Source organism: Serinus canaria, chromosome 10, assembly GCF_022539315.1.
Source record: "Serinus canaria isolate serCan28SL12 chromosome 10, serCan2020, whole genome shotgun sequence".
Taxonomy (NCBI): Eukaryota; Metazoa; Chordata; class Aves; order Passeriformes; family Fringillidae; genus Serinus; species Serinus canaria.
Window position 1 is genome coordinate 8587084 of NC_066324.1, and position 25208 is coordinate 8612291.

A 25208-nucleotide genomic window follows, 5' to 3' on the forward strand; every position below is an offset into this window, starting at 1 on the left:
TATGTGTGTATACACATATATGTATATACGGGTGTGCATACATCTATATCTGTATCTCTGTGTGTATATATGTATGTAAGTATATATATGTGGTCATCAGAGAGGCCAGCAAAAATGGGCTGCTGTGCAAGGCAGGAGATGAGGAGTGGTTGGATGAGAGGGCTTTTCTTTCTGTGTAGACAAAAGTCCATTCTCAATAAATCTTAAGGATGTAGAGGCAGATATGACAAAACACATCCATAACTGAAATCACAGTAAAGCTGATAGTGTGGCCATGTGGGTTATTTTTTTTTTTTAACTTGCACTTGCCAAGTGGGTAACTCTCAAATTGTTCTCTTTGCTTATTTACTAAGCAACAAATTTTACCAGGCCCTTTTAGCAATTAGTGATAATCATGTGGACTGGGCTGTATGCAGGTGTTTTACCTAATTCAGGATCATTGTGCCTGGCTTTAGTGTAGCTTTAGCTGGTCTTGCAGCTTCCACTTTACCTCCTGATGTTTTACTGGATGAAATACAGCAAGTGTTCTATTTTAAAAAGGGAAAAAATTGTCCTGTACATGAATTTCTAATTGAGTGCCAACCAAAACAAGATAAATGAAACAGACTTGTTAAATGAAGAATTAATGGACTGAGCATGATCTGTGTCTGAGAAACTTGAAAGAAAGTCCTTAGAGTTTATTATTTTTCCTTGTGTTTGTTTGCCCAGGCTGGGTATGTGCTTGCACAGTCTGAGTTCATTAATGGGTCAGCTGTGGGCAGTTGTACATAACAGAACAGCCATATATGCTATTTGCTAAGTTTGATGCTCAGTAAAAAGTATGGAAAATAACACTGAATGTTACCTTCTGTTTCTTGCACATAACTTATAATTATGCAGTTACTTTTGGCAAATACAAAATGTCAGAGAAGGAGGGAGCATCACCATTCATTTCAAATGGAAATGATGCATAGTTTGGGGAGCCTTGTTTTTTTGGCACTTTTGCCACATGTCAGTAAGATCAGCCAAAATAATGTCAATAAAACCAGGGCACATGAATGCAGAGACAATTAAGTGTGGAATTATGTTGTATGATTGCATTATCATGTCTGTAGTTGCTGAAGACCAGGTAGGGTCACATTCAGGCAACTTAAATAGTCCTGCTGCTGTTGTCTGCTGTTTTACTGTGACCCCTCATGTAAGCTAAGCACCTGCCTCTCATCTTTTAGTGATGTTTACATCAATCTTGAAGCAGCTTTCCAAGTCACATTTTCATCCTCTCTGTAAACTGGTCTTTTACAGTAGCTGCCCTACTTCCCTGCCCGATTTGCATGTGCACTTTCCCACTTGTAACTATTTATGTCTGAGACATTTGCCAAGTGTTGGAGGCTCAGGTTGTGTTATCAGTTTGAGTCTACCTCAGGTCCTTGGGTTTGCTTCTGGCTCACTCCTTCCTGCACTTCCAGACTCTGGATGTAAGAAGTACTTTTCTTCCAATGTGTCAGTCCATCATCATCATGGTGGAGACCTGGGTGCTCTTCTGCTTGAGTTAGAGCCCCACTTCTGCAAGGGGAAGGATTATCACATTTTAGAGGCAGGCCAGTTTTCACCTTCATTCTGCAGGGCAGACAGAGGCCTTGTTTTAATTCTGAGAGGGTTTATTGTTTTTCCAAGACTAGAGACATGCTTTCAGAACAGGAGCCATTAAGGCTTCTTTTTTAACCTTTGCTCCCAGTTCTGAATTTCAGCAACCTCTTTTGAGGTAAATGGTCATAGTTTGGCAGGACTTGTCAGCAGTTGGATGCATTGGCTTATTAAAGAGAGTACAAGGAATAGTTCACCTTAGTCAGAGGCTGAATAGGTCAAGAAGAGATAACATGGAATTACGAATAAGAAGTGGAAAAATAGTCAGGGGAAAATGCAGGGGCATTAGGTGCAATGTCATTTGTCAGGAAGATAGGAGAAATGAAGAAGCAGCTACCTTTTCCCTTCTTCCCAGCCTAACTTTAAGTAGGCAAGTGCATCTTCTGTCAGTTGCTTCAAGTTCAATTTTTAGTCTATAACATCCTCTGCAGTGGGTGCAGAGGTGTGACTCCTGTCTTCTTCTGGATTGTGCTAATTGATTCTGAGTTTATTCAATTATGTGGGTTGTGTTGGTCATTTAGGCAGTGAATATGAATGTGGTCCACATCCTTTACTTACTCCACAATGTCTCTGTAAATTTTTGTGCCTTGACCACAGGGTAGAAATGGATGAATGGAATTACCAACATGACTGGAATGAATAAGGTGATTAACATGAAAATTGGAAATTAAAATAAGAGGTGCTGTCAAAATAACATTAAAAATCAGCTAGTAATATAAAAAATGATTTTTTGGTTTTACAGATCCTAAGATTGATGTTTCCACGGTGGGATTTTTATGTACTGTGGTTTGTGCATGGCATATCTAATTTTGGATGTTTCGGAGGATCCTAATTTTGAGTGTTGGTTGCTCATCCTGCAGTAATTGGTCTCACATGGTCCCTCAATAGACCAAAAGTCTCTTTTGTCACAGTTTACTTCCAATTCTTTGTGTGCATCCCACCTTCTTTTGCACATCCAGGTGGTGTTGTTGAGCTGTGGGGCACACAAAAGGGTGTGGATTGCAGTGAGATCCCAGGACATCCCACATGGATGGCTTGTGTGAACACAACAGTCAAGTGTGGAGGTACCATAGAGGGTTTCACCTCTTTGACTTCAAAACTTGCTCTTCCAGTCTACTGGTGGGGCATATGGTTCCAGTCAATCTTTGACTTCAAAACTTGCTCTTTCAGTCTACTTAGGTGTGTCACTGACTCTGCATCTCCTGCAGGGTCAGCAGAGAGGGCAGGGAGTGAGGTAACTGGATTTAGCCTCTGGAACACCAGTTAGGCCACTCTCTTAAATGCTTGGTCCCAGTCTCTGCTGAACAGACAGTGCCCCTTCAACTGAGCAGCTCAATCTCATCATCTTCCCCCTGCCCCCCCCTTCGAGTATGCTTAACATTCACCTGTGATTCAGGCAGAGGATAAAGCTCTGATCTTCATTTTGAAAAAGAGAACGTTTCTCTAGCAACTGCTCACCATATGCCCGAATTTATCTTCAAGATTAGGGGTGGTCCCCCCTCACACCCTAAAGCACAGGGCATTGTGGTAGAGGGGAAAGTTTTTAGTTAATTAGGATTTTTATATTATTCCTGTCTCGGTAGCTCTTTCCAGAACCTAAATGGTTAAAGTAGAAAATGTTAGTAATTTTGCTGCAAATAAATTGATCAGTATGCAAGACGGTTGTCACCGGCTGAATCATGGTCCACAGTTAAGGTAAACAGATCTGTGATGACATTTTCTGAGCAGAATACCAATGCTGCTACATTTCTTCCCAGAGGTTTCTGACTCTTCTTATATGCGGATAAAATTTCTCTCCAAGAAGGTTTTGTTCACAGGAAAGAAATAGCATCATTGTAAGAGTCTTCCTGAAAGGTGGGATTTCTTGTATTTTGTGATTTATTTGTAATCGTAATTCTGTCGAGAGCATGGCAAGGAATGTTTTTGCTTTTCTGCATATCCTCTCTGTACTGTAGATGTTTTTGATGTGGAGTCTATTTAAAGTGTCTGGCAATGAAATGCAAGTAAAACAGTATTAACAGAGTTATCAGGAACAATGAAAAGGGGATTTTTTAAATATTTTTTTGAGAGTGAGCTCTGTTTTATAATCTCTGTAGTTAATACATAAAAGCAATGACTAAATATACAGCTAGATTTTTAGCATTAGTGTTTCTGTGAAATATTTTTGACTACATGATGGCTTTGTATTTTTGTTGGCATATTCTAAAGTAAGAGCTCTGATATAGTTTATTCTTAAATGTCTCTGTGCTAGGCAGAAAATTCCCCTTGCAATTGACTGCAATCAAAACCATTTAGCTGAGATGCATCTAACTCCCGTATGACTTCAGGGTGATGAAAAATACAGTTTCTAAAAAAGTTTTTGAAATCTGCTTTCCGAGAATATTTAAAAGAACATTTTGAAATCACTGCATACGATGCTGTTGATGGGATTGGGAGCATTCATAATTCTGTGTTTAGCCTTAGATCCACGTTTACTTGGAGTGATTGACATCTCAGCCATTCTGTGGATTAGTGGCTGGAAATCTGTCACATTTGTATTGATAAAAGTAGAATTTCCTCTTGTTTAGTCAGATGTTGGTGTCTGACTTTAGTCGTGTTTTTTACAGTAGATGTTGAAGGATAAAGGAGCCCTGTGGAGAGCATGCTCAGTGGTACCTGGCACAGAATAGCAAACCTGGAGCTGGTCCTCACAGCTAATGTCGGGGATTCAAAGTCTCTGGGAGTCAGCAGAACCATTTCTCCAGTAGAATTAGGGTTTAAACCTGGCCCTGTCTATGCTGTATTTAGGCAAGGGGAGCATAGCTGAAAATAGTGTCATTACCAGGACCTTTTGTAAGATAGACTTGGGAAGTCTTGTCATGCACAGCATTTCAAAGCTCCCCAGCAGGATGCATGGCTGTGGTTCGTGGAGAGGAGCAGAGCAGGGGCCACCATCTCCAGAGCTGAGTGATGCTCCCGGTGAGGACACCTGGCCAAGAGCTGCCCTGCTCTGGGGGATACCTCAGCAAGTCACAAATCTGTGTCAGAGACAAGACAGAACTGCATCTCACGCAGTGGATCTGGGGTGGGGCTCAAGATTTAAAGTTTGGGCTTGAGAGCTGTGGTTTAATAATTCCCTAGCAAAAAAGAGAAGTCCAGGTTCATCCTGGCATGCTGCACTTTTCAGTAATTCTTGCTCTGATTGGGAGTAAGAGCATGATTCTCATGCACTTTCATGGTATCCTTGTGCAACATTTAGCTTGCTCATTGTGCTTTGCTTTGTGAAGTGCACAACAGCTGTTTCTTTTGCAGATCTATCTAAGAGCTTGAGACAAATGTGGATTGTTGGGGGAATAAATCCCTGTATTTTATCCCAGTATTTTAATGTGCATTGCAGGTTATCTTTTATTTTAGAAACATCTGTGAATATTTTGGGTCAACCTAAATGCAGCACTGAAGTAAAGTGTAATGTCCAGACTTTGAATGTTCAGCAGTGAAATTAAGTCTGGACAGAAATGGAGGGACTAATTCTGCTTTTACATTGTTCCTGGATTAATGTGGCTCCTCAGGGATCCCCAAGATGAACAGAAATATTAGTGGCAGGATCTGGCCTGCTCCCAGACATGACAGTGATAACACAAGAGCTGGTAAGTGTTGTCCAGTTGGAGGAATGTTCACTAAAGATTGCCAGTGTTGTGCTGGGTTTTGTTTTAATAACATTTCTGTGTTCTTTGGCAGATCTCTAGGAACTCTGTAACCTCCAAATGAAATACTGCATGCATTTTTCCAGAAAAAAAAATTCTATTAGACACTAAGAAACACCTTTTAAAGATTATGAAGCAATTTGTTCAGAACTCTGCCTTGATGGTTACAGATGATTTTCATGAATGTTCAGCTTGACCTTGTTTCACTTCCTGAGAATTATGTTTGTGCTTTAATTTTGGGTAGAGTAAGCAACACTTGTTTTATTTCCATTGGCAGAAGGGAAGTCCACTCTGAAAATTCAATCTCAGAAAGAGAACGCCTTGTTTCCCAACTTGTTGCTGCTGAAACACTTCTGTGAGCAGCAGTGTTAATGTGTATCTGGACATGGGTTTAGATAAGCCTGAAAACATGATCTTTATGATTGTTGACTCAGCATGTCTTTTTTGTTGTTTTTGTTTGGTTGGTTTTTATAGATATCTGTAACCAACTTGATGCTGCAGGTCTGGGCTTCCATACTAATTTATGCTCCAACAGAGTGACTGGGACTGCCCTAAATTTTTGTGACTCTAAAAAATTGTGAGCTACTTGTAAGACTTTCTTACATTATTTTTTTCTTTTGGTCTGTGTCTGATACATGCTCCCTTTTTTTTGTTTTGTTTATGCTAATAGGCTCCTTGGAATGCTTCTCTACCACAGTATTTCTATCTGAGACTCCAGTTTATGAGTGCCATTTTTTCTTCTCTCTTTTGTTTTCTTTCCAGAGCAAACATAGACAGGTAACTTCACAGATGTTTAGTCAGAGAAGCAGCTGATTGTTCCATCATATTTTGCTTTTGTCTCTGCGTTCCCAGGTTGGCCCTTGTTTTCGAGATAACATGTCAACGTTTTTACTTTTCTCATCAGGCATATTTTATAAATGTAAAAATATCATCAAGATCTGCTTCTTTTTAATATTCTCATGTATGAGTAGAGCTGAAAGTAATTTGAGAAGCACTTCAGATCCATTTCTTCTTCTATCCATATGTTCTTGCAGCCTTCAGCTCTTGCGAGTTAAGTTCTTACAGCCACGATCTATTGTTTACATTTCTGCACAGCCATCAAACTTAGAGCTGGCTGCAAATGAGCACCGAGATCACTTTGTCATCTGTGTCCCTGGAGTCCTCCTGTAGTGCTCTGGTGTCGCTGTTGGTGCACCAAGGCAGTGTGTGAGGAGCTCCACTGCTGCCCTGCCTGGGTCGGGTTCAGGGTGTTCCGTGCTCCATGCTGCTGTTCCCTTGGAGTTGCTTTCTTTGCTGTGTGGCTTGAAAGAGACCAAAGCCTCTTGGTTTCTCCATCAGCAGAGCTCTAAGTTCTGTTGTTTCAGGAGAGAGAGCCTGGAAAGCTGACTGCTTTTCTCAGCAGTGTATGTGCACCTCAAGCACCTCATGAGAGCTGCAACAGCTCCCACCGTGGGTGATGTGTCTGACATGGGAAGCTTAGAAAAGGAAGGGTAAATTGGGTGTCCTACACACTGATACATGTGCAGATCTTCACCACACTCCTGCAGAATGGAAAATCTTGTGATTTGAAGGGCCTGAGAGGGCCTGAGCCTTTCCTCCCTTTAGCTGAGCTTTCATGTGTCTGAATGTCAATGTGTCCCCTGATGAATTTATTTTTTTTTCTTCTTGTGCTCATGTCTTGGAAATGGAAATTTTTTAAGACCTCCTTCTAGAGTACGATGAGCTTGGTTTCATTCTCCCAGACTGTGAAGACGTATCTGAAGGAAGGCTGATTTGTCTAAGAAGTGACTTTCTGTATTGCACTGTCTTTGATGTGCAATTCTGTAGAATGAAGATATCTACACAGTAATTCTTTAGCTTATACCATGATAGACACATGATCTGTTTGTTGTAAAATGTTTTCTTTCATGTGTTTTTGGACACTGACATAAGTGAACCTCTGGTTTGGCCATTCCTTTTACCTTTTTTTCCCTCTTTATAAAAAGTACACAGTTCTCTTTCTCCTTCCTACTTGAATCTTGATAGCTGCCCTTGCCTCTTATATTTTCATACATGTAAGGCTAAAAATAAGTACAGAAAAACATCTGCCTATTCACAACCACCTGAATTGGACAATGATCAAAACTATCTGTCTAGGTCTCCCTGACTCGTCAAGGGTGAGAGCAAGGGCTCTACAGAAAGAGGTTTGCTCAACCTGTTTTGGATGCACCTCTAAGCATGGAATGCATAAAGGAGAGCAGGGGGGCTTTGTTTCCTTTTCCTGGTGTGCTATAAAGTTACCTTAAACAATTAGTTTTGTCTTTTGGATGCAACCTTGGCGTGTTTTTTCATCATCTTGGGTTTAGATTGGGGAAAATGAGGTCACAAGAATTTCTCATCACAGTATAGTATTGTTCTTACTCTTAAAATATTGCTCAGAGATCATCTGAAATTGTCTTACTACTTTAAAAAAATCTGAGCTCCTTGATGGTCTATACTGAAATGTGTTTCTGAGTGACAGGGACACTTTGCAGGTAGATTTATTATGGTTTTTACCATCTGCTTTAATAAATGAGCGAGCAGAGCATTTCAGAATGCCCTTCGGTTCTACCTGCAAGAGATGAGTTTGAATGTTCTGAGTGAATTATGGGCATTTGACAGCTAAGGGTACTTACTCTGGAAATAGTGATTTACCAGTTGTTTGCATGCTGATGCTTTTATTTGTCTGGAAATATGCTAATGTGCATAAATGTTGTGTTTCCACATAGCTGCAGCTTTAGCCACTGTGGAACTTTCTATGGTGTCGGGGCATAGGCAGCAGTCTCGTTGTTTGGCCTTGCAGACTTTGTTAAAAAATATTGGATTGCTCTGTTGCTTTTTAGTTGAAAAGGAGTTAATAAAACTAAATGTACTAGAAGAAATCCATGAAATCAGTGAACAGATAAAATGTTATTATTTGAAATGCATAATGTTGTATAATGGATGTGTATAAAGTGTGGCAGAGATGGAAGTGCTCTCCTGACATAATGAAAGAACATGGATTCCTGTTTCCATAATTGAAGTTATTTCATACTTATCTGTTGGGGAAAAAATAGCAGGATTTTTTAAACAGATTTGCTTTCCATTAGTAATTATATTTAGCTGTAGTTCCAGATACCTTGCCAATTTTTTTTTTTTTTAAGTTGGAAGGAAGATGCATTTTCTTTCAAGATAATTAAATGTTTTGACTGTAGATTTTTCCTCCAGAGTGAACAAAGTATATGCGCATTAGAAAAAAAAGTTTTAATTGCTCATATAGTTTATAAGAGTTATACAGAGGAAAAACATTCTTAATCCCATGCTTAATAATGGAATGGAAGGAAAGGGTATAAATATGTTATATTCCACTTTTCTTTTTTGAGGTGTAATGAAGTGTTATTAATAGACTTTAGAAGTACTTGCCATTAGCAGTCTGAAAAACATTGCATAAGGTGAGCTTTTGCAGTTTCTCACATCAGAGTTTTGAGGTTTGATTAAACCTGTGGCTATACCTCGAGCCCTGGCAGAGGAATAAATATCAGCCTGGATTTTGGGCTCAGTTCTGCTCTGCAAGACACCACACAGAAATGCAGGAAGTCTTTGAACTCTTCCAACTTCAGTCTGGCCCTCTGAATGCCTCCAGAATATAAATAATAAAAACCAGGATCCACCTGATAATTCATCTCTGCTCTCAACTCTGGGCCTCTCTGGCAAACTGAGTGTTTGAACTTTTATTTTTCTTGGTACCCTGGTACCATGATCCACAGCTTCATTTGCATTGGGGATTCAGCTCTGCATTTCTGTACAAGGCACTTTAACTGTTGTAGAAGATTGTTGGCCTTCCTCTGACAGCCTCTTTGAGACTTAAAATGAGAACCATTAGGTCAGTGGAATTAGAGATACCTACCTGAAGTTCTCTCTGTCTCCCAGGCACCATAATGTCAGTTGACCTAGCTGGGCTTTTTGTAAAGGATCTGTGAATCTGCTGGGTTTTAGTAGGAGAGCTTTACTTTTCCTTAGAAATAAAAAGGAAAGCTTTCTCGGTTTATTTTGGGAAGGGCCTGTCTCTAATGTTATCAGCAGAGGTTTCTTGTTGAAGGTAATGGATTAAGGGATTTCCCCCCCTCTTCCCCTACCTGTGCCTTACAGAAATGGCATCAGATATTCCCGGCTCGGTGGCCCTGCCGGTGGCTCCCATGGCGAGTGGACAAGTGAGGATGGCAGGATCCATGCCTTCCAGAGGAGGAAAGCGTCGCTCTGGGTAAGCCATCTCCTTTTTTTCAGGTCTGAAACTGGAAATTACTTGGATTAGAAAACTCAAAATGCACCTGAATACATGTGTGTGTTTATTATGTAATGTTATATTTATGTAAGCTGCATTATGACATTAGTCAGTGATATTTTGTTTTTCTCTTCAATGCATCTGTTCTTCCTGCAAGATCAAACTTGCTGATAAGCATATGGCTTGTTGTTTGGTTTGCTTCAAAAGATTTTCAGGTTTGGCAAAGCATCCAGAAAGGAGTTTGGATCCTGTGGCTGTTGCAGATATAATGAATGTGTATTGCCTATATCTGTTTAATCTCACAGTGATTTATCAAGTGAAAAAAGGTAGCAAGATTGCACATGAAGACTTACTCAACTTCATCTGAAGGTTACACTTGGAACTCTTAAAGAGAGGCCTGTTAAAGATGTTTTCTTTATAGTTCCAGGTACAGAAATAGCATGAAGAGGTCACTCTTCAGAGATTGTGGACAGCGATATTCTAGGTGTCACTGGAAGCAGCACAGTCTTCTTCTGGGACGAGGGCTTGAATCAAATTCAGCCCTTACACAAGCTTGAGGGCTCTTCTAAAGAAGATTTGTTTTATCTAGCATCACAGCTGATGTGGTGCCAGGGTAGTTGTTCACATCAGATTGTTATGGGGCAACTCATGGTAGCTCTCTGTGTTAGAAGAAAAGTGTAGGAAGAGCTTAAAAACAGAGAAGTACTCTCTAGTGTTAACTACTCCCTCCTGTTTTTATCCAAGATTGGTCACAAATAGTAATGGTCTTTGCATGATGCTTTCTCAGAGAAAACTGATCTGAGGGTCTCTTCAAAAGAGATTGATTAGTCTTATGTTTAGTCCTAAATCAGGCAGTGGTGGGGCTTAACAGGATCAACAGTGTGAGTGAAATCTTCACTGGCAAACTCCTAAGGAGGACATTATTCCTTGCAAGAGCTGCTCTAGGGATTGTTCACCAAGGTATGTTGCCAGTTCTGTGTGTCTGCTCCAGTACCAGTGCTGGAGTCTCAATCTTGGAGTGAATTAGCAAAGGGGAGGGTTGACCTTTCCTCAAATGCAGAGCAGGGTTGGTGTGATGTGAACACTCTGGATGGTTGTTCTGAGGGACAGAACAGTTTGAATATCTCCTCCCACTGAGTGCCCTTCTTATGCTGAGCTAACTGTATGAAATTGGTTTGAGAAACTCCTAAAATCTCTTTGACAGGCATCACATTTTTATTTTCAAGCTGCTCAATGAGAAAACCTTTTAAAACTTGCACTCAAAAGAAAATACAAAGCATTAACATCTTTTCATTGCTACCTAACATAGATAAGGTTTTGTACTTGAGTTGCAGGATATTTGATCTCTTTTTTGATCATAAACCATGTCAGCTCTGTATATCAGTTTGCAATTTACTGTTGCCAAGGTTTGATGCTGCTGACTGTGAAATATTCTGATATTAAATACTGATTTGATATGAATCGAAATTCTTTTAACTGTTGCATTTTGAGTATTGTCATCTATTTGTGAGAAGGTGAGGAGAGGGTGGGAGGAACATAAAATCAAATTATTTTAAATGTTTTTAACATATTAATTCAGTGAGTAAACTACTATAGATTCATTTTTATACCTGGATCGTGTTATTTCATCTGTGCACCATAGCTCTGAACTAATTGCCGTACTCCAAGCCTGAGCTGAGAGTGCTTTCTTTTTAATTATTTTTATAATTTTTTTTTAATGTTTGCTCTGTGTATATTCAGACCTTGAGGGAAAGAATGCCTGCTGTGTCTAATTCCTCTGAGCTTCCCTTTGAACAAAGTTGCAACTAAACACTTGGTCCTTTCACTGCTGTTCTGGTAACACATCTTTGTACACCTCAGTCCTTGGGCATTTTAGGAGTGTTCTGTGTCAAACAGAAAGGAGTGGAGCTAGCATACACAGCCAGCTTTCCCAGTTTTGGTTATCTCTGAAAATTGTTTCTTTTATCATAATTGCTGAGGCAAGCTGGCAGAATAATTGCTGTGTGGACTTGAATGTAGATCAGTTTAAACTCATTGGCTGTCCAGAAAGTGTTTCTGCCATGTCGGCATTTGGCTTCATTGACAGCTTGGAAAAATATTGTTTCTTTTTATAAATTATACCAACTATTTCATAGAAAAAGTGACAGCATAAGATAATGCACTGCAGTGGTCAATGAGTATCTTAGATTAATGCCTCCTCAGTTCTTTATTTAATGTGGTTTTAATTCAGGCTTTGCTGTATTAGAGGGGAAGGGGCTCTTTCACCTTCCTGGGCTTTGTGTACTTGGGCAGGGAGGGTTGGGGTTTTTTGGATGAGCTGGTTTCAGTTGCATTGGTTTCGTTTTGATTCATGGTGTACTCTTGCCTTTTCTCTGAACCAGAACTATCAAATATTGGGGAAAAGAGACCTCACTCCACCATTCTACCCCTCAATATTCTGCTCAATAAAAGGCTGTAATACCGATCCCCATTTGCTTCTCATCTGCATTTGCTCCTCACCATTCCTGTCTGCCCTCTTCCTACGCTGTGTAATCATGGCAAGCATCTTTTGACATTTCTTGGGAATTTTACATAGTAATTTTGTTGCAGAGTTGAAATCCTCTTGCATGTCAATTTTTTTAACCTGTGTGAGTCCATCTTGTTGGAGGTATTTTGGTTTGTAGGTTTGTTTTTGTTTTTTTTTTAAATTATTCTAATTGAGAGTAATTAATTTTTAAAAGTATTTTTATTACTGTATTTATGGTAGCCACACATCTTCTGAGGAAAATACATTTTAATAAGTACCTCATGCACCAGGCCTTTTCACGATTGATGTGAACGGTATGAAAGAGGAAAACAAGATTTACGCTGTCTCTTCAAAACAAAAGAGCATAGTGCAGCTCTTTTTTAAAGCCTCTTTTTAATGGGAATTTTAAATGAAGATAAAAGATAGTCTTTCTGAATCTTCTGAAATGATGTCATTTGTCTTCTGGGAGGCTGCTTCTACTGTTTTGCTAATGTGCAGTATATTCTATCTAAACAGAAGATCTTATCTGTCAGGGTATGAGGAGGTTGATGGAATATTATTTTTACGTGTTCTGCTGTGTTCTACTAAAGGTTACAGCTGATTCACTGCCTTTCCTTCTGCCTTGCTGTAAAGCACAGTGGATCAGGCAGGACACTGGAATCAATGACTTTATATCTGAGGGGGTTTTTTTAATGTTTCAAAGAGTTTTTTGCACAGTGAAATTAGGAAATGTGTTAATAACAAAGATGGAACAGAGATACAATTGCTGTTGCATTTTTTTTAAAGTATGGATATTTTAAATGAAATTTATGTTCAATTTCTAGATGAAAGAAAGGGTTTTGGTAGTTTAACAAAGCAAAGGCATTATTTAAAGACTTTGGTGCAGACTGATGTTATACCCTATGTGTTCAGATTCTGCTGTGGTGAGCCCACTGTAAATGTGGGAGGTGTTACCTGAGGATATTAACTCATCAAGAATCTCCTAAAGGAAGGAGCTGATATCCAACCATCTAAATAAATAGGTGTGTTAGTTGCCCTCACTCCCTCAGAGGTGGTGATACAGTGCAGGCAGCAGGATCAAGCCTTAAACTGTTATCATCATCTCTAATTCCCTGCATTGTATTCCAGTAATAATAAACTAGATTAAATGCAGTACAGCTAATATTTGATTTTTGGGGAAAACCCATCCCTTAGCACTCAGCTGGAGTATTTGTCTAGAAGCTAAAGAAATCATAGAATCATATCCACCAAGGCATGTGATCTCAATGTACTGGAGAGGAAGGAAAAGAGTAGCAAAAGTAATCTGTCCCAGATCGAAGCAGTGTCTCATAACATCCTTGAAGAAAAGGCTTTCCCCCACAGGTGTATAATTTTTTCTGCAGCCCTTTTCCCCTAGTTTGAATCTGGGTGTTTCTCTCAGCTGTGTTTCAGCTGCCAGGGAAACCCAGGTAAGGGTGTGATGCTTTTGTAAGTGGCTTCAGGTGGAGCCATGCCAGTGCTGCCCTCCACTTTGAAACAAGCAGCTCTCCTTAACATTGACTTGTGCGTCTTCAGTGCAGGTAGAAACATTCCAATTCCTATCAATGGGAAGGTTTTTCTGGAATGTCTCATTATTGGATACGGAGAGAAAGCAGGTAGGTGAGAGGAGTTCCTAGGCTGTACAACATCTGTAAATGGTAAATTTCTGGGAGTGCTGCAGGTGAATCAAGGGGAGGTTCAGGCTGCGGTGCCAGCCCTGAAGGGATGCCACGTTTGGGGTGCCAGCAGCAGCTGGGTCCTGGCTTGGCTGCAGCCCTGTGGCAGAGCTGAGGCCAGTGGCCACTGGGGGTCGGTGCTGTTCTGCATGAGGCAGCTGAGGGATCACAGACCTTGGAACCGGATTTGGTGCTAATTAGGTGAGCAAAGATGTCATTTATAGTGAAAACGATGATTGCATCAAAGCTAAGCAAGTTAAATACACAGCTTTTCTTAAAGCTCTTTGGGGAAAATGGTTTTCTCTTTGTTTCCTCCAGAAATGAATAATCACTGTTACCATCTGGAAAATATTATTGTAACTTTTCTAGTGCCATGTGCAATTCCTGTGCTGACTTGCTGCCCTCATTCCAATAGTACAGAGGTTGCTGTGACTTAGACAAGTCTTTTATGGGCCAGTCTGTCTTGGTTGTCAGAATTTAAGAAGGAAGAATTTAGTAGAGCAGTGCCTGACTGGCACTTCTCTATGCTGATGTAGTTTTAGAGACTGTTTTTGCGTCTTTGTTCCCACACTCTGGGCATACAAATCTCAATTTGTCCTTGGTAGGAGTCACTTTAATACTGAGATAAATATCATTGTCACTTTGAAGGGGTTTTGCCCTTAATAGGAGCTATACCTGTTAATATGAACAGTACTAGAGGTATGGAATCTGTAGTTCTGTGAAGTTTTACTACACTGACACTCTGGAAAGCTTAGAGTGCTAAAGAAATCTGAGAAAATGTTTGCACAGCAAAACTATAATTTCCTATCTACACAAATTAAGAGTGATTGATGAAGGTCTGTACACTATGCTAATGTATTTTTTATTAAAATAAATAAACTAATATCATTGTTTATGATAGTTTTATATCAGCTTGACTGTCTACTATAATGGCAGAGTTACATCCTTATATTTGGGGATATAAATATTTATCCACCTCTTTTTAGAGGTATAAAAATGTCTAAAATGCTTTGTAAATTATATTATTGTATAACTGTAGTGATAATATCTATGATACACTCACACTGCCTAATACAGGGATCTAATTTAGATGTCTAAATTAGGAAGATAATTTTCCTAGTCTGTCTGTGTAAGAAGTGAAGAAAGAGGTTTCTGCTTTTTGTGGTTCCCTGGAGGAGCCAAACTGGCAGGTTGGGATTTGACCCAGGCACTGCTCTACTAAATTCTTCTAAATAGCATAGGCACTTCTCTATGCTGATGTAGTTTTAGAGACTGTTTTTGCATCTTTGTTCCCACACTCTGGGCATACAAATCTCAATTTGTCCTTGGTAGGAGTCACTTTAATACTGAGATAAATATCATTGTCACTTTGAAGGGGTTTTGCCCTTAATAGGAGCTATACCTGTTAATATGAACAGTACTAGAGGTATGGAATCTGTAGTTCTGTGAAGTTTTACTACACTGACACTCTGGAAAGCTTAGAGTGCTAAAGAAATCTGAGAAAATGTTTGCACAGCAAAACTATAATTTCCTATCTACACAAATTAAGAGTGATTGATGAAGGTCTGTACACTATGCTAATGTATTTTTTATTAAAATAAATAAACTAATATCATTGTTTATGATAGTTTTATATCAGCTTGACTGTCTACTATAATGGCAGAGTTACATCCTTATATTTGGGGATATAAATATTTATCCACCTCTTTTTAGAGGTATAAAAATGTCTAAAATGCTTTGTAAATTATATTATTGTATAACTGTAGTGATAATATCTATGATACACTCACACTGCCTAATACAGGGATCTAATTTAGATGTCTAAATTAGGAAGATAATTTTCCTAGTCTGTCTGTGTAAGAAGTGAAGAAAGAGGTTTCTGCTTTTTGTGGTTCCCTGGAGGAGCCAAACTGGCAGGTTGGGATTTGACCCAAGGAAGAGCTCAGCTCTTCCAGAGCCTTGAGAAGGTCTGGGACATAAATCAGCTGATGAGCTGCTCCTAGGTCTGGAGGGGATGAGCAAGACTGGAATCCTCAGTCCTTAACACAAATCTAACAGCACTGAGAACAGCTGGCTTGAATGTTCATGCCACCATTGCCAACACCTTGATTGCTGATTTGGAAATCTTGCTTTTACAGAATGGACTTTGATGATGAAGATGGGGAAGGGCCCAGCAAATTTTCAAGGTGAGCATTTACAAAAGAGTTGACCAAATCACTGATTTCTTTCAGTGGGGAAAGACAGCTGTCTCATTACTGATGTTTGAAAATCAGGATAAATACAGGTGAAGAAGTTGCCAACAACTCAACCCAAATATTAGTTACTCTTTTTATCAGCTCCCTCTGCAAATTAGGCATTCTGGCAGAAACCTGCCTAATGTAGTTATTGGCTTATAAAGCTGACAGCCTGTGTGTCACAATTTCACTCTGCAGCTATATCAAATGAGAAAACTTGTGATTTTTAGCTTATTATTTCAACTGCTTTAGATGGACTTCAGTTATTTGCCATTGCTGAAGTTGTCTTTTGGCCACTGAAAATGAAATTGCATTTCTAATTTATTTCAGATGTTAATTGCTTGTTAAGACAATTTGACAGATCATAGAGGTGGATTTTTTTTTTTTAAACTGAGTGAGCTTTACATTATGTACCATTAGGTGTAACTGAATAGTAAAAATTGACCAAAAATGTTAATTAACATGGAATATTCAAAGCTAGAAATAAACAGTAAAGCCTCATTGCCATTTTTTTCACTTTCCTTTTTTTTCCTGGTCACACTGTTTGCATTTTCTCATTAGAAACCAAGCAGCTGCAGTGAGGGGTGTAGGTACTTTGAGGCCTGTGGGTAGCTGCTGATTATCCAGATTGTAATTGCAGCTCTGTAGCAGCAGCTATGTTGAAGCACAGCTGTCACTGCAGGGTTTAACAGGGTCATTCCAGTCTGAAAGAGAAGTGTGCTGAAGATCCATTGTGACACCATATCATCATTTACTGGACAAGACCAGCTCTTGTTTGGTTGATGTCATTTACAGAACCAGTCCCTGGTGTTAAAACTGGTGATTTGAGGGCTTGGTACTAATATTTGCTAGAAGACACATGTTAAGGGAACAAGATTTATGAGGAATGGGACCTGATCTTGCACAAGCATCAGGGTTTCTCGGCACACTGATAACATGTGTTGGTCCTTCCCTGTTCTGGTTTTGGCCTTTCAAAATTTGGTGGTGGGTTGAGCCAATAATTCCATTGCTTTTAATGGAGATGTATGCTGTGCTCTGCTTAGACTCAGTTGATTTTAGGTGTCAGATCAAAATCTGATATTTAAGTCTTAAATGCTGTATAGACCGCAGATTGTTCTGTTTTTAGAGAGCACAGAAAAATCATGCAGAGACACCCAGGGCTACGTTCAGACATCCTCTTCTAGTTGTTCCCTTCTCCAGATTGCTCACATGACTTACTCCTAGCTTGTTTCAGTCAAAATTATTTAGTTATCAAAGAGCTGCTGTTTAATGTTGAAGCTAACCCAGCTGGCTTTGGCTGAAGTGCCTGAAGGAGCATGTGTGCAGAGGTCAGCTGGGAGACTGGAAGGGGAAAATCAGTAGTTGGAGGCAATAACATCTTCAGTTATTGCAGAGAAGGATGAGTAGCCAAGGGCCAGGCTGGTGGGAGCACAGGAGTAGTGGTGTTAGCACAGTGCTCCCTGGCAGGTGACACTCTGCTTCTCAGGGCTTCCAGCTCAGCTCAGGTATCCCTGCATGACACCTCATCTCACACAGAGCCTGTGCATGTGCTTCCCCTGTAATGTGCCCATTCCTCATTCAGTTGGTCTTTTTGCTGAAAATTACTCAGTCTCAGTGTGTTCTCTGGGCAGGGTCAAGGGGAATAAAGTGGTGTTGTCACTTGAATGTTCTGAGGGTGCTGAACACAGCATAAAGAAATACAGCTCAAGATTTGCTTCAGCTTTGTCTTCGCTGTTTGAATGAGGAACTGGCATAGGTGGATTCCTAAAATTAGTTTTAATTCATTTCAGACAGAAATACAGTTAAATTTCATTATTGATTTGTTAGAAGAGGAAAGCATGCTTGTTTAGGCTGTATTACTTTTTTAGCTGATATATGGGACCTTCATAGGCTGTCTGTTGTAACAAATTATATCCTTTTGGAAGGGTGTAATCCTAATACAAAATCTCATTTAACTGTTTTAAGCAGTTGTAATCTTCACTTCTAGAAAAGCCATGACTTTATTTTTGTGTTTTCCAAAGCATACATTTTATGGTTTGGAACGAGCAGTTTCATTTCAAACAAATGAGTCTTTCCATAACTACGCTAGCAAAATCCAATTTCAAATGATGGGTGCATTTTTTAGGAAAGAGAAAGAGGAGCAGCATGTCATTTTTTACTGAAATGTCACATTGCTGCCTGTCTTTGGGACAATGCTTCAGAAACAGTGAAGGTTTAGTCCCACAGGACAAAAGTCCCATTGGTCTGGATTTCCTCCATAAAGGTGCTGCTCAAACACCACGCATTCCTGCCTGGGCATCCAACTTCTGTTGATTTGAGCAGGAATGAGGTACCTGTTTACTTCTAGGGAATTAAGCCAGTTAAAATTTCACTTCTGTTTACCCAGCAGTTTCGCCTGCCTGCCTGCCTTTTGCCAGCCTCCACGACAGTCAGTGCAGTGTCTGTGCCTACAGAACTTTTTCCTGAAGGCTCCCTTACAAAAGGCATTGCCCTTCAGCCGTGTCTCTGCCCTCCTGTGTTATCTGTAGACCATCAGTGCCCTCTGCTGAATGGAGGGAGCTGTGGTTGCAAGCCGGAACAGATACAGCCTGTTCACTTCCAGCACAGCAATGAATATTTCATGGCCTGCTGTGGATAAAAGCTCACTGGTGTTTTCTGTACTGGTGCTGCTTGTTAAGTTTCCCAAGAAATCAGTGTATGTCAAAGTGTTTGCCTAAATCCACTGAAATGTGTCTTCTGCTTTTTTAAATATACAAATGAAGTTTCTGTATTGGCATGGCTTGGATCAGGCTCTGTGTTTTCTTTGCTGTATCTATCATTCTCATTCCCTTGTTTTTCTTGCTGTTATTTGTAATGGTTTGCAGTTGTGAATTTTTTTGCTTTCTGCTGTGTGTTGGCTATCATGCAATGCATAACACCTGTTGATTGATGTACTATCTTTTGTTTCTAGGTATGATGGTGATCAAATCACTGGTGATAAGGAAAAGTTTGCAAGGTAGGCGTGTCCTGTAGAGCTCTTCTGCTGAGAGAAAAGAGGGGGATGTTCGTGTCCAAAAAATCTCAGTACGTGTGCCTTAGCTTAGAGGGATGGTTATTCTCTTGTAGGTGGGATGGTGATCAAAGTAGTGCTGACACAGAAGGGAAAGGTGGGAAAAAGAGAAGTGAAATATGGTTTCCCCCCATTTTTGTTTTATATGATGCTGTTCATACTGATCTTTTGGCTGTTCCAAAACTGCTTGAAGTCAGAACTACAAACCCATAGTGGTTTTGGATTGGCTCCCCTGTATCCCGAAATTTAATGTCCCTTCGGAATTTCTGCATAAAAACAAAGTTAGAAATGACAGAATTAGGACATCATTCTTTACAAGTTTGTGAATGCCAGGGTTCCTAGGACACACACTTTGGAAGAGCAGCACAGCCCCTCTTTTTCTTTTAAGGCTTTAAATTTGAATTAATTTCAGGAAACTTTTGGGGTATTGTCTGCTTGAACATTTCCACAGCCAATAGATTAACTTCTAACTTTTAAAATCATAAATGAAATGAACTGTTGGGATACTCCTTTTCTCTCAGGAAGTTTTACAGTCTCTTTGTTTAGTCTGTATAGTAGTTGTTGTCCAGAAGTACTAAAATACTTGAGTGGTAGACAATGCATTATGTATTTATAAGTGTGAAATGTATGTTGAATCTGTCTATTCTTTGTCTCTCTCTCTTTCTTAACCACCGCTTCTGTGAAAATGCTGAACTTAGAGCAAGCTTTCATCATGTAAAAATGCTTTTATCTTCCCTGTGTCCATATTTATCTGCATGTGCCAGCTGGCATGTACACATGTGTGCTCTGTGTACATGTGCACTGTCACACCAGCTGTGTATGACCCAGCTCCCCCTGTTCCCTCCTTCATCTGTGCAGACCCACACAAGGGCTGTTCCTCAGCCAGCTGAAATAAAAGGTTCACTATTACTGTGTCCTGGACAGTGACCTCAGGCAAGGCTTGGTTGTAATTTACTGAGCAGCCATGGGCTGTCATAGCTGGATTTTCTGCATATCACACAGTAAGCATAGGAGTAATAATTCTGCATGTAGCCCTAACAAGTGATGTTTCTGCAGACTGTGCCTCATGCATGTAACACCTGTATGTGCAGGGGCAGGATAGCCAAAGCAGGGCAAGCCCTTGCATTCCTTCATTTCAGGAAGCAGTATACAGTTCTTTCCTGCATTTTAAGAAAAGGCTTAATTTGTAAAGTATCCCAAAAGTGTGCCAAGCCTAGCTTCTGCCTTCGTGGTGAGTCTTCATAGCAGCCAGTTCCAAAGAATGTTGCAGTTTCTTTTAATGTTGTGTTATCACATCAGTCAATGCTGGTGGACTCTCCAAGTGATCACCTCTCACATCTTGTTGGATCAGCCAGCGATCCCACAAGACAATGCCATGCACAGCTCATTGAAATCAGTGGAAGATGCTGCTTTGACAACTGAAGCATCATCTACCTGTCGTGTACTTGTATTTAGCTGCCACCTGACAGGTACAGTATGAGAAGAAAAAGTGCTGGGCACTGAAGCATTCTAGGTCCACTTGGACCATTTCAGATGTATATATTGGTGTGATTCCTTAATGCTGATCAAGCAATGGTGATTTCCAGAATGGGAAAACTGAGATGTTTATTTCTGAAAGATTCTGGTGGGTGTCCATTTTGGGATTTCTCAAATTTGACTCACCACCTCAGCCATATGATTACTCTAAAGGATGAGAACATTGCAGCCTAGCCCAACTTGGGGCAGCATCAAGTACTGTCATTGTTGCTTCCCTGCTGTGCTAAATTGTCCCTGAACATAAATTCCGGTCTATGTCTGACAAGCCAGATGTTTACTTGCTGTCTTTCATACTAATTTTATTTATTTATTTATTGGGATTTCTTTTTTTTTTTTTTTTTTTTTTTTATGTACTATTATCCCATATGTGGTCCCAGTGCTGCAGTGTGATCCTGAAGGCGTGTAGTGACTCCCTGCAGGGATGTGGGGTGTTCCAAACAGCATTGTTTGGGATGTGTATTGTCACTGAGTGGGCTTTTTTCATAAGTCAGTGCTGACATTTGCTGCTGACCTGATCCAGTTGTTAGTGAGAGGTTTCCTCTAAAGGATACCTTTTATGAGAGGCTGAGAGATGCATCACAGCAAATCTGGGAGTTTGACTGGAGTTGGCAGATGTTAGCTCCTCACATATTTCTGCTTCATTTTTGTCCTTAAACCAAAGGAGATTAAACTGGTTAAGAGATTAAGGCCACAAGCCAATAAATAGAAATACAGGTTCTTTTCACAGCTATGGGCAAATCATATTTATCTGTCTGTGGCCTGGATTTACTCTCTGTAAATGTAGGGATAACAGTGGTTGGCTTTGTGAAGCACTTTGCTCTCCTGGAGTGCAAACAGCAAAACGAGTGCGAAGCATTATGATTCATTACCTCCAGTTGAGATTCTTACACTGCTCACATCTCTTTCCTGTTGCTTTGGTGTTTCTTTAAATGCTCAGGGAGAATCACAGTGAGATTGAGAGGCGCAGGAGGAATAAGATGACCCAGTACATCACCGAGCTGTCGGACATGGTGCCCACGTGCAGCGCCCTGGCTCGCAAGCCCGACAAGCTGACCATTCTTCGCATGGCTGTTTCCCACATGAAATCCATGAGGGGCACTGGAAACAAATCTACTGATGGAGCTTACAAGCCTTCCTTTCTTACAGAACAGGTAGAAATTACAAAAATGTTGGTTTTCCCTGGTTTTTTTTTTGTGTTAAAAGGTGTGAGGAAATGCTGAGAGGAGTAGAGCCTTAGCTTGATCCTTTGCTGTAGTGTAGCAGCTGGTACCAGTTACGTATCCAAGGTGTGAATACAGAGAGGTTTTTGTGACTGTTTGGGCTTGATCTTAACACTATGACAGATCTTTCTTTCTGGAGAAGCAAATTGGCATTCTTACCATTGAGATCTGTCCATCTGAAAAACAAGTCACTCATTGCCTCACAGAAAGGAATTTTCACCTCCAGATCTGGGTTCTTCCCATCCTAACAGAGATTCTCTAAAATAAGTAAAAATGAGTCTGGAAAGACCTGCCTCTCTCTCTGGGGATTAGAGGAAGGTTGAAAACATCATTTAGTCTTAATGCTGGAGTTCTCAGCAGCTGAACTGGGCAGAGATGAATCTCATCTCTATTGGCTGAGGTACTTCTTGGTAACATTTTTGATGGAAGAATGAATATGCACCCTGTGCTTGAAGGAAAGCTCTGTTTACTGAGCACATTGAGAATTCCTACCACCTCCATTGTTTTCAAAGTCCTGTGGGTGTAATGTTCATTTTTGTGGTCTGAAGTGATTTAAGCACTTACACATGGACGTTATGGAGGCTGGAGGCAATACTTCTTCCTCTTAGATAAACAGCAGCTGCTGCTGACCCCTCAGTGCTCACGACTGCTTATTCCAGCTCTCCTGGAGTGTGTTTCTAGAGGGACTGTGCCATTCTGCTGGTGGCACACCCTAGTCACTTCTCATTGCAATTTTTTCTTCTTCTAAATCATGCAGAATTACAGAGTTTGCTTTCATCTTTTTTAATAATGTGCAAAACTGATTATACTATCCTCAGTATAGTGTGGCCAGCTGTGCTATGAGGTTTTTTGTTTAGTCAGTAGTTCAGGATCAATAACAAAGCAGCAGAAGCTGACAATCTGTTGAGTGTTTTTTGAGATGAGTTATCCATTTCTTAGTAGTTAGCCAGATTTTTATCCTCACCTTACCAGCTAATACCTACCACTGGCAGACTAACCCTGCTGAGCTGTCCCACCTGGAATGGGACCCCGTGTTTGAGTTCCAGGGGCCGGATCTTAACAAGCTCTGGTGGTCACTGGAGCCACCAAAGGCTGTTCCAGCTTCTTTTGCAGGAATTGGAGTGGTGGTTGTCGTCCTTTGCCATGAGAGGTTTTCAGGCTCTGTTAAATAAAGGGAGTATTTCTGGGTGATGCTGAGGCTTCATACTCAAAGGCTGGAAAACCTCCAGAACCTTCTTGTGTGGTGGCTCAGGGCCTTTAATGGAGGAAGAGGCTGGGGATTCTTTCCTCATTCCCATTACACTTTCTGCCTTTTATCTGGTGACTGTTTAATTTACAAACAGAGCTCATCCTGAGCAGGGCCAGGGAGAACCAAACTAGAAAGTCTTATTGCTTTCTTTCCAACTAAATTATTCAGAACTTTTAATTAAGATGAGTTTGCCTTGAGTTAGAGCTGTTCATTTCCTCTGTTTGTACTCTGAAATATCTTTTTATTTTTTAATGTTAGATGCCTGTCGCAGATTTTACAGTGAGTATTGGTTGTTTATTTTCCTTAAGTGCATGGAGATCACCAGATGAAAGGCAATAACAGAAAATAAAACGTTGTTTGTTATTGAGATGGGCAATTTATGCCTTGCTGCAAGTTTGGTTGTATTGTGAAAATTTCTGTCTCAGTTTTGATCAGCTGCTAAGATCACAAGAAAACAATAATCTCTGATAGTAGCAGACATTATATTTAATTCCCTTTCCTTGCTGGCATTCTAATCAAATCCTTTCTTTGGAAGGAACTGAAACACCTTATCCTGGAGGCTGCAGACGGGTTCCTGTTTGTAGTTGCAGCTGAGACGGGGAGAGTGATCTACGTGTCAGACTCGGTGACTCCTGTGCTGAACCAGCCGCAGTCAGAGTGGTTTGGCAGCACTTTGTACGAGCAGGTTCATCCAGATGATGTGGAAAAGCTGCGAGAGCAACTGTGTACATCTGAGAACTCCATGACAGGTCAGGAATGGCTGATGTGTGCTTCTGGGTGTTCTGGATCCCTGGAGAGCTTTTTCTGACATTCACTGTGCCAGGTGTAAAAATCTGGTTAAAGTGAAACTCGGCTAGATTAAATTGTGTTTTCTTGCAGGCGGTACAGTAATGTAAATCTTCTTTTGAGTGACTGCATTTTGCTTCCTATTCATTGACTTCAGTCAAACCACCTTCCTGTAGCTCTGCATTCAAACTCTGGTTTGGAATCTGGATTATTCTCAGGCTTGGTCTGGAAATCTAGATTGTTTTCATTTCATCCTCAATGAACTTGTGACTTCTTTACAAGTATGTGTTTCTTTAGGGCAGTATTTAATATGAAGTAAAAAATCATACTTCAGACTTTTCTGTTTTCATACAAGTTCCTTGTGGTTTGCTAACTGGAATCTTGAAGGGAAAAAATCTAGTGTTTGGCAACTGAAAATATACTGGATTTTAATCATGAGGCTCCTGTGCAGTAGTGTAAGTTACCTGAAAGTTGATTGCCTATCATGTTGCACGTAAAACTAAACCATATTCATATCTACAACTCTGACTTTTACAGTTATTCATGCTCAAAGCTGCCAATAGGAAACTACTTTGTCTTTAATAGGATGTGTGTATGGTAGAGCTGTGAGAATTAGCTAAATCCTGTTGTAACTCAAACTTGGAAAGGAGGAAACTTAACTTCTCTTTTTATTCTTCACGTATCATGCTTATAGCTGAAGGAAGAATTGTAGGGGATAATAGTAAAAAAAATCCTGATCCTTGCAGAAGTCACATAATTTCTCTTTGCTTTAGTAGTTAAGATTTCTGACCTGGTTTGCTGGAAGTTTTGTTGTGTTTCATAACTCAGAGGACAGCGATCCAGTTTTGAGTGAACCTGCACACTGTTTACAGCTTCCATGTCAAAGCAGTGCCAAATTCATGATTTCCTGTGGTTTGAATGTGATGTGGTTTTGGCAGAGCTTTCGTGTATTCAAATGGGAAGCTCAAAGCAAAGTTTGTGGTGAAACTCCAGATGGATAGAAACCAAGTGAACAGTTAGGGGAACCTGTGCAGGGCAAAACAGCTGAGTTTCATACCACGAGACTTGCAAAACAGCACAACCTCTGTTTTTATTATGTAGCCTGTAATACATTTTAGCATACATACCATCTTGTCCAAGAAGTAATTACTCCAGAGCCTCAGTGAACAGTCATGTTTTGACTTCCAAAAGTGCTCAGTTATGGGACTTAACCTGCTCAAACTAGAGCTGGACCAGACAAATGCAGAGCACTTCTGAAAACCGACTCTGTATTTTTTCCAGCCTTAGCTATGGGCTTTTCTTCTGCACTGGATTGATCTGCAGCCAGTGGAAAGAGAAGTTCAATAGTA

The 25208-nt window shown here is 40.2% G+C and overlaps 1 protein-coding gene across 2 annotated transcripts in view; it reads left to right on the top strand.

The window, feature by feature from the left end:
• Positions 1 to 25208, top strand: part of ARNT2 (aryl hydrocarbon receptor nuclear translocator 2) — a 96412-nt gene that overhangs the window by 14636 nt on the left and 56568 nt on the right. The window contains exons 2-6 of one of the 2 annotated variants that reach the window (XM_030228442.2): positions 9453 to 9564; positions 15924 to 15971; positions 18970 to 19014; positions 21542 to 21755; positions 23609 to 23822. In XM_030228442.2, coding sequence (XP_030084302.1) covers positions 9453 to 9564; positions 15924 to 15971; positions 18970 to 19014; positions 21542 to 21755; positions 23609 to 23822 — 633 coding nt within the window. The remainder of the gene's footprint in view (positions 1 to 9452; positions 9565 to 15923; positions 15972 to 18969; positions 19015 to 21541; positions 21756 to 23608; positions 23823 to 25208) is intronic. The other variant, XM_030228447.2, reaches the window with a different exon arrangement.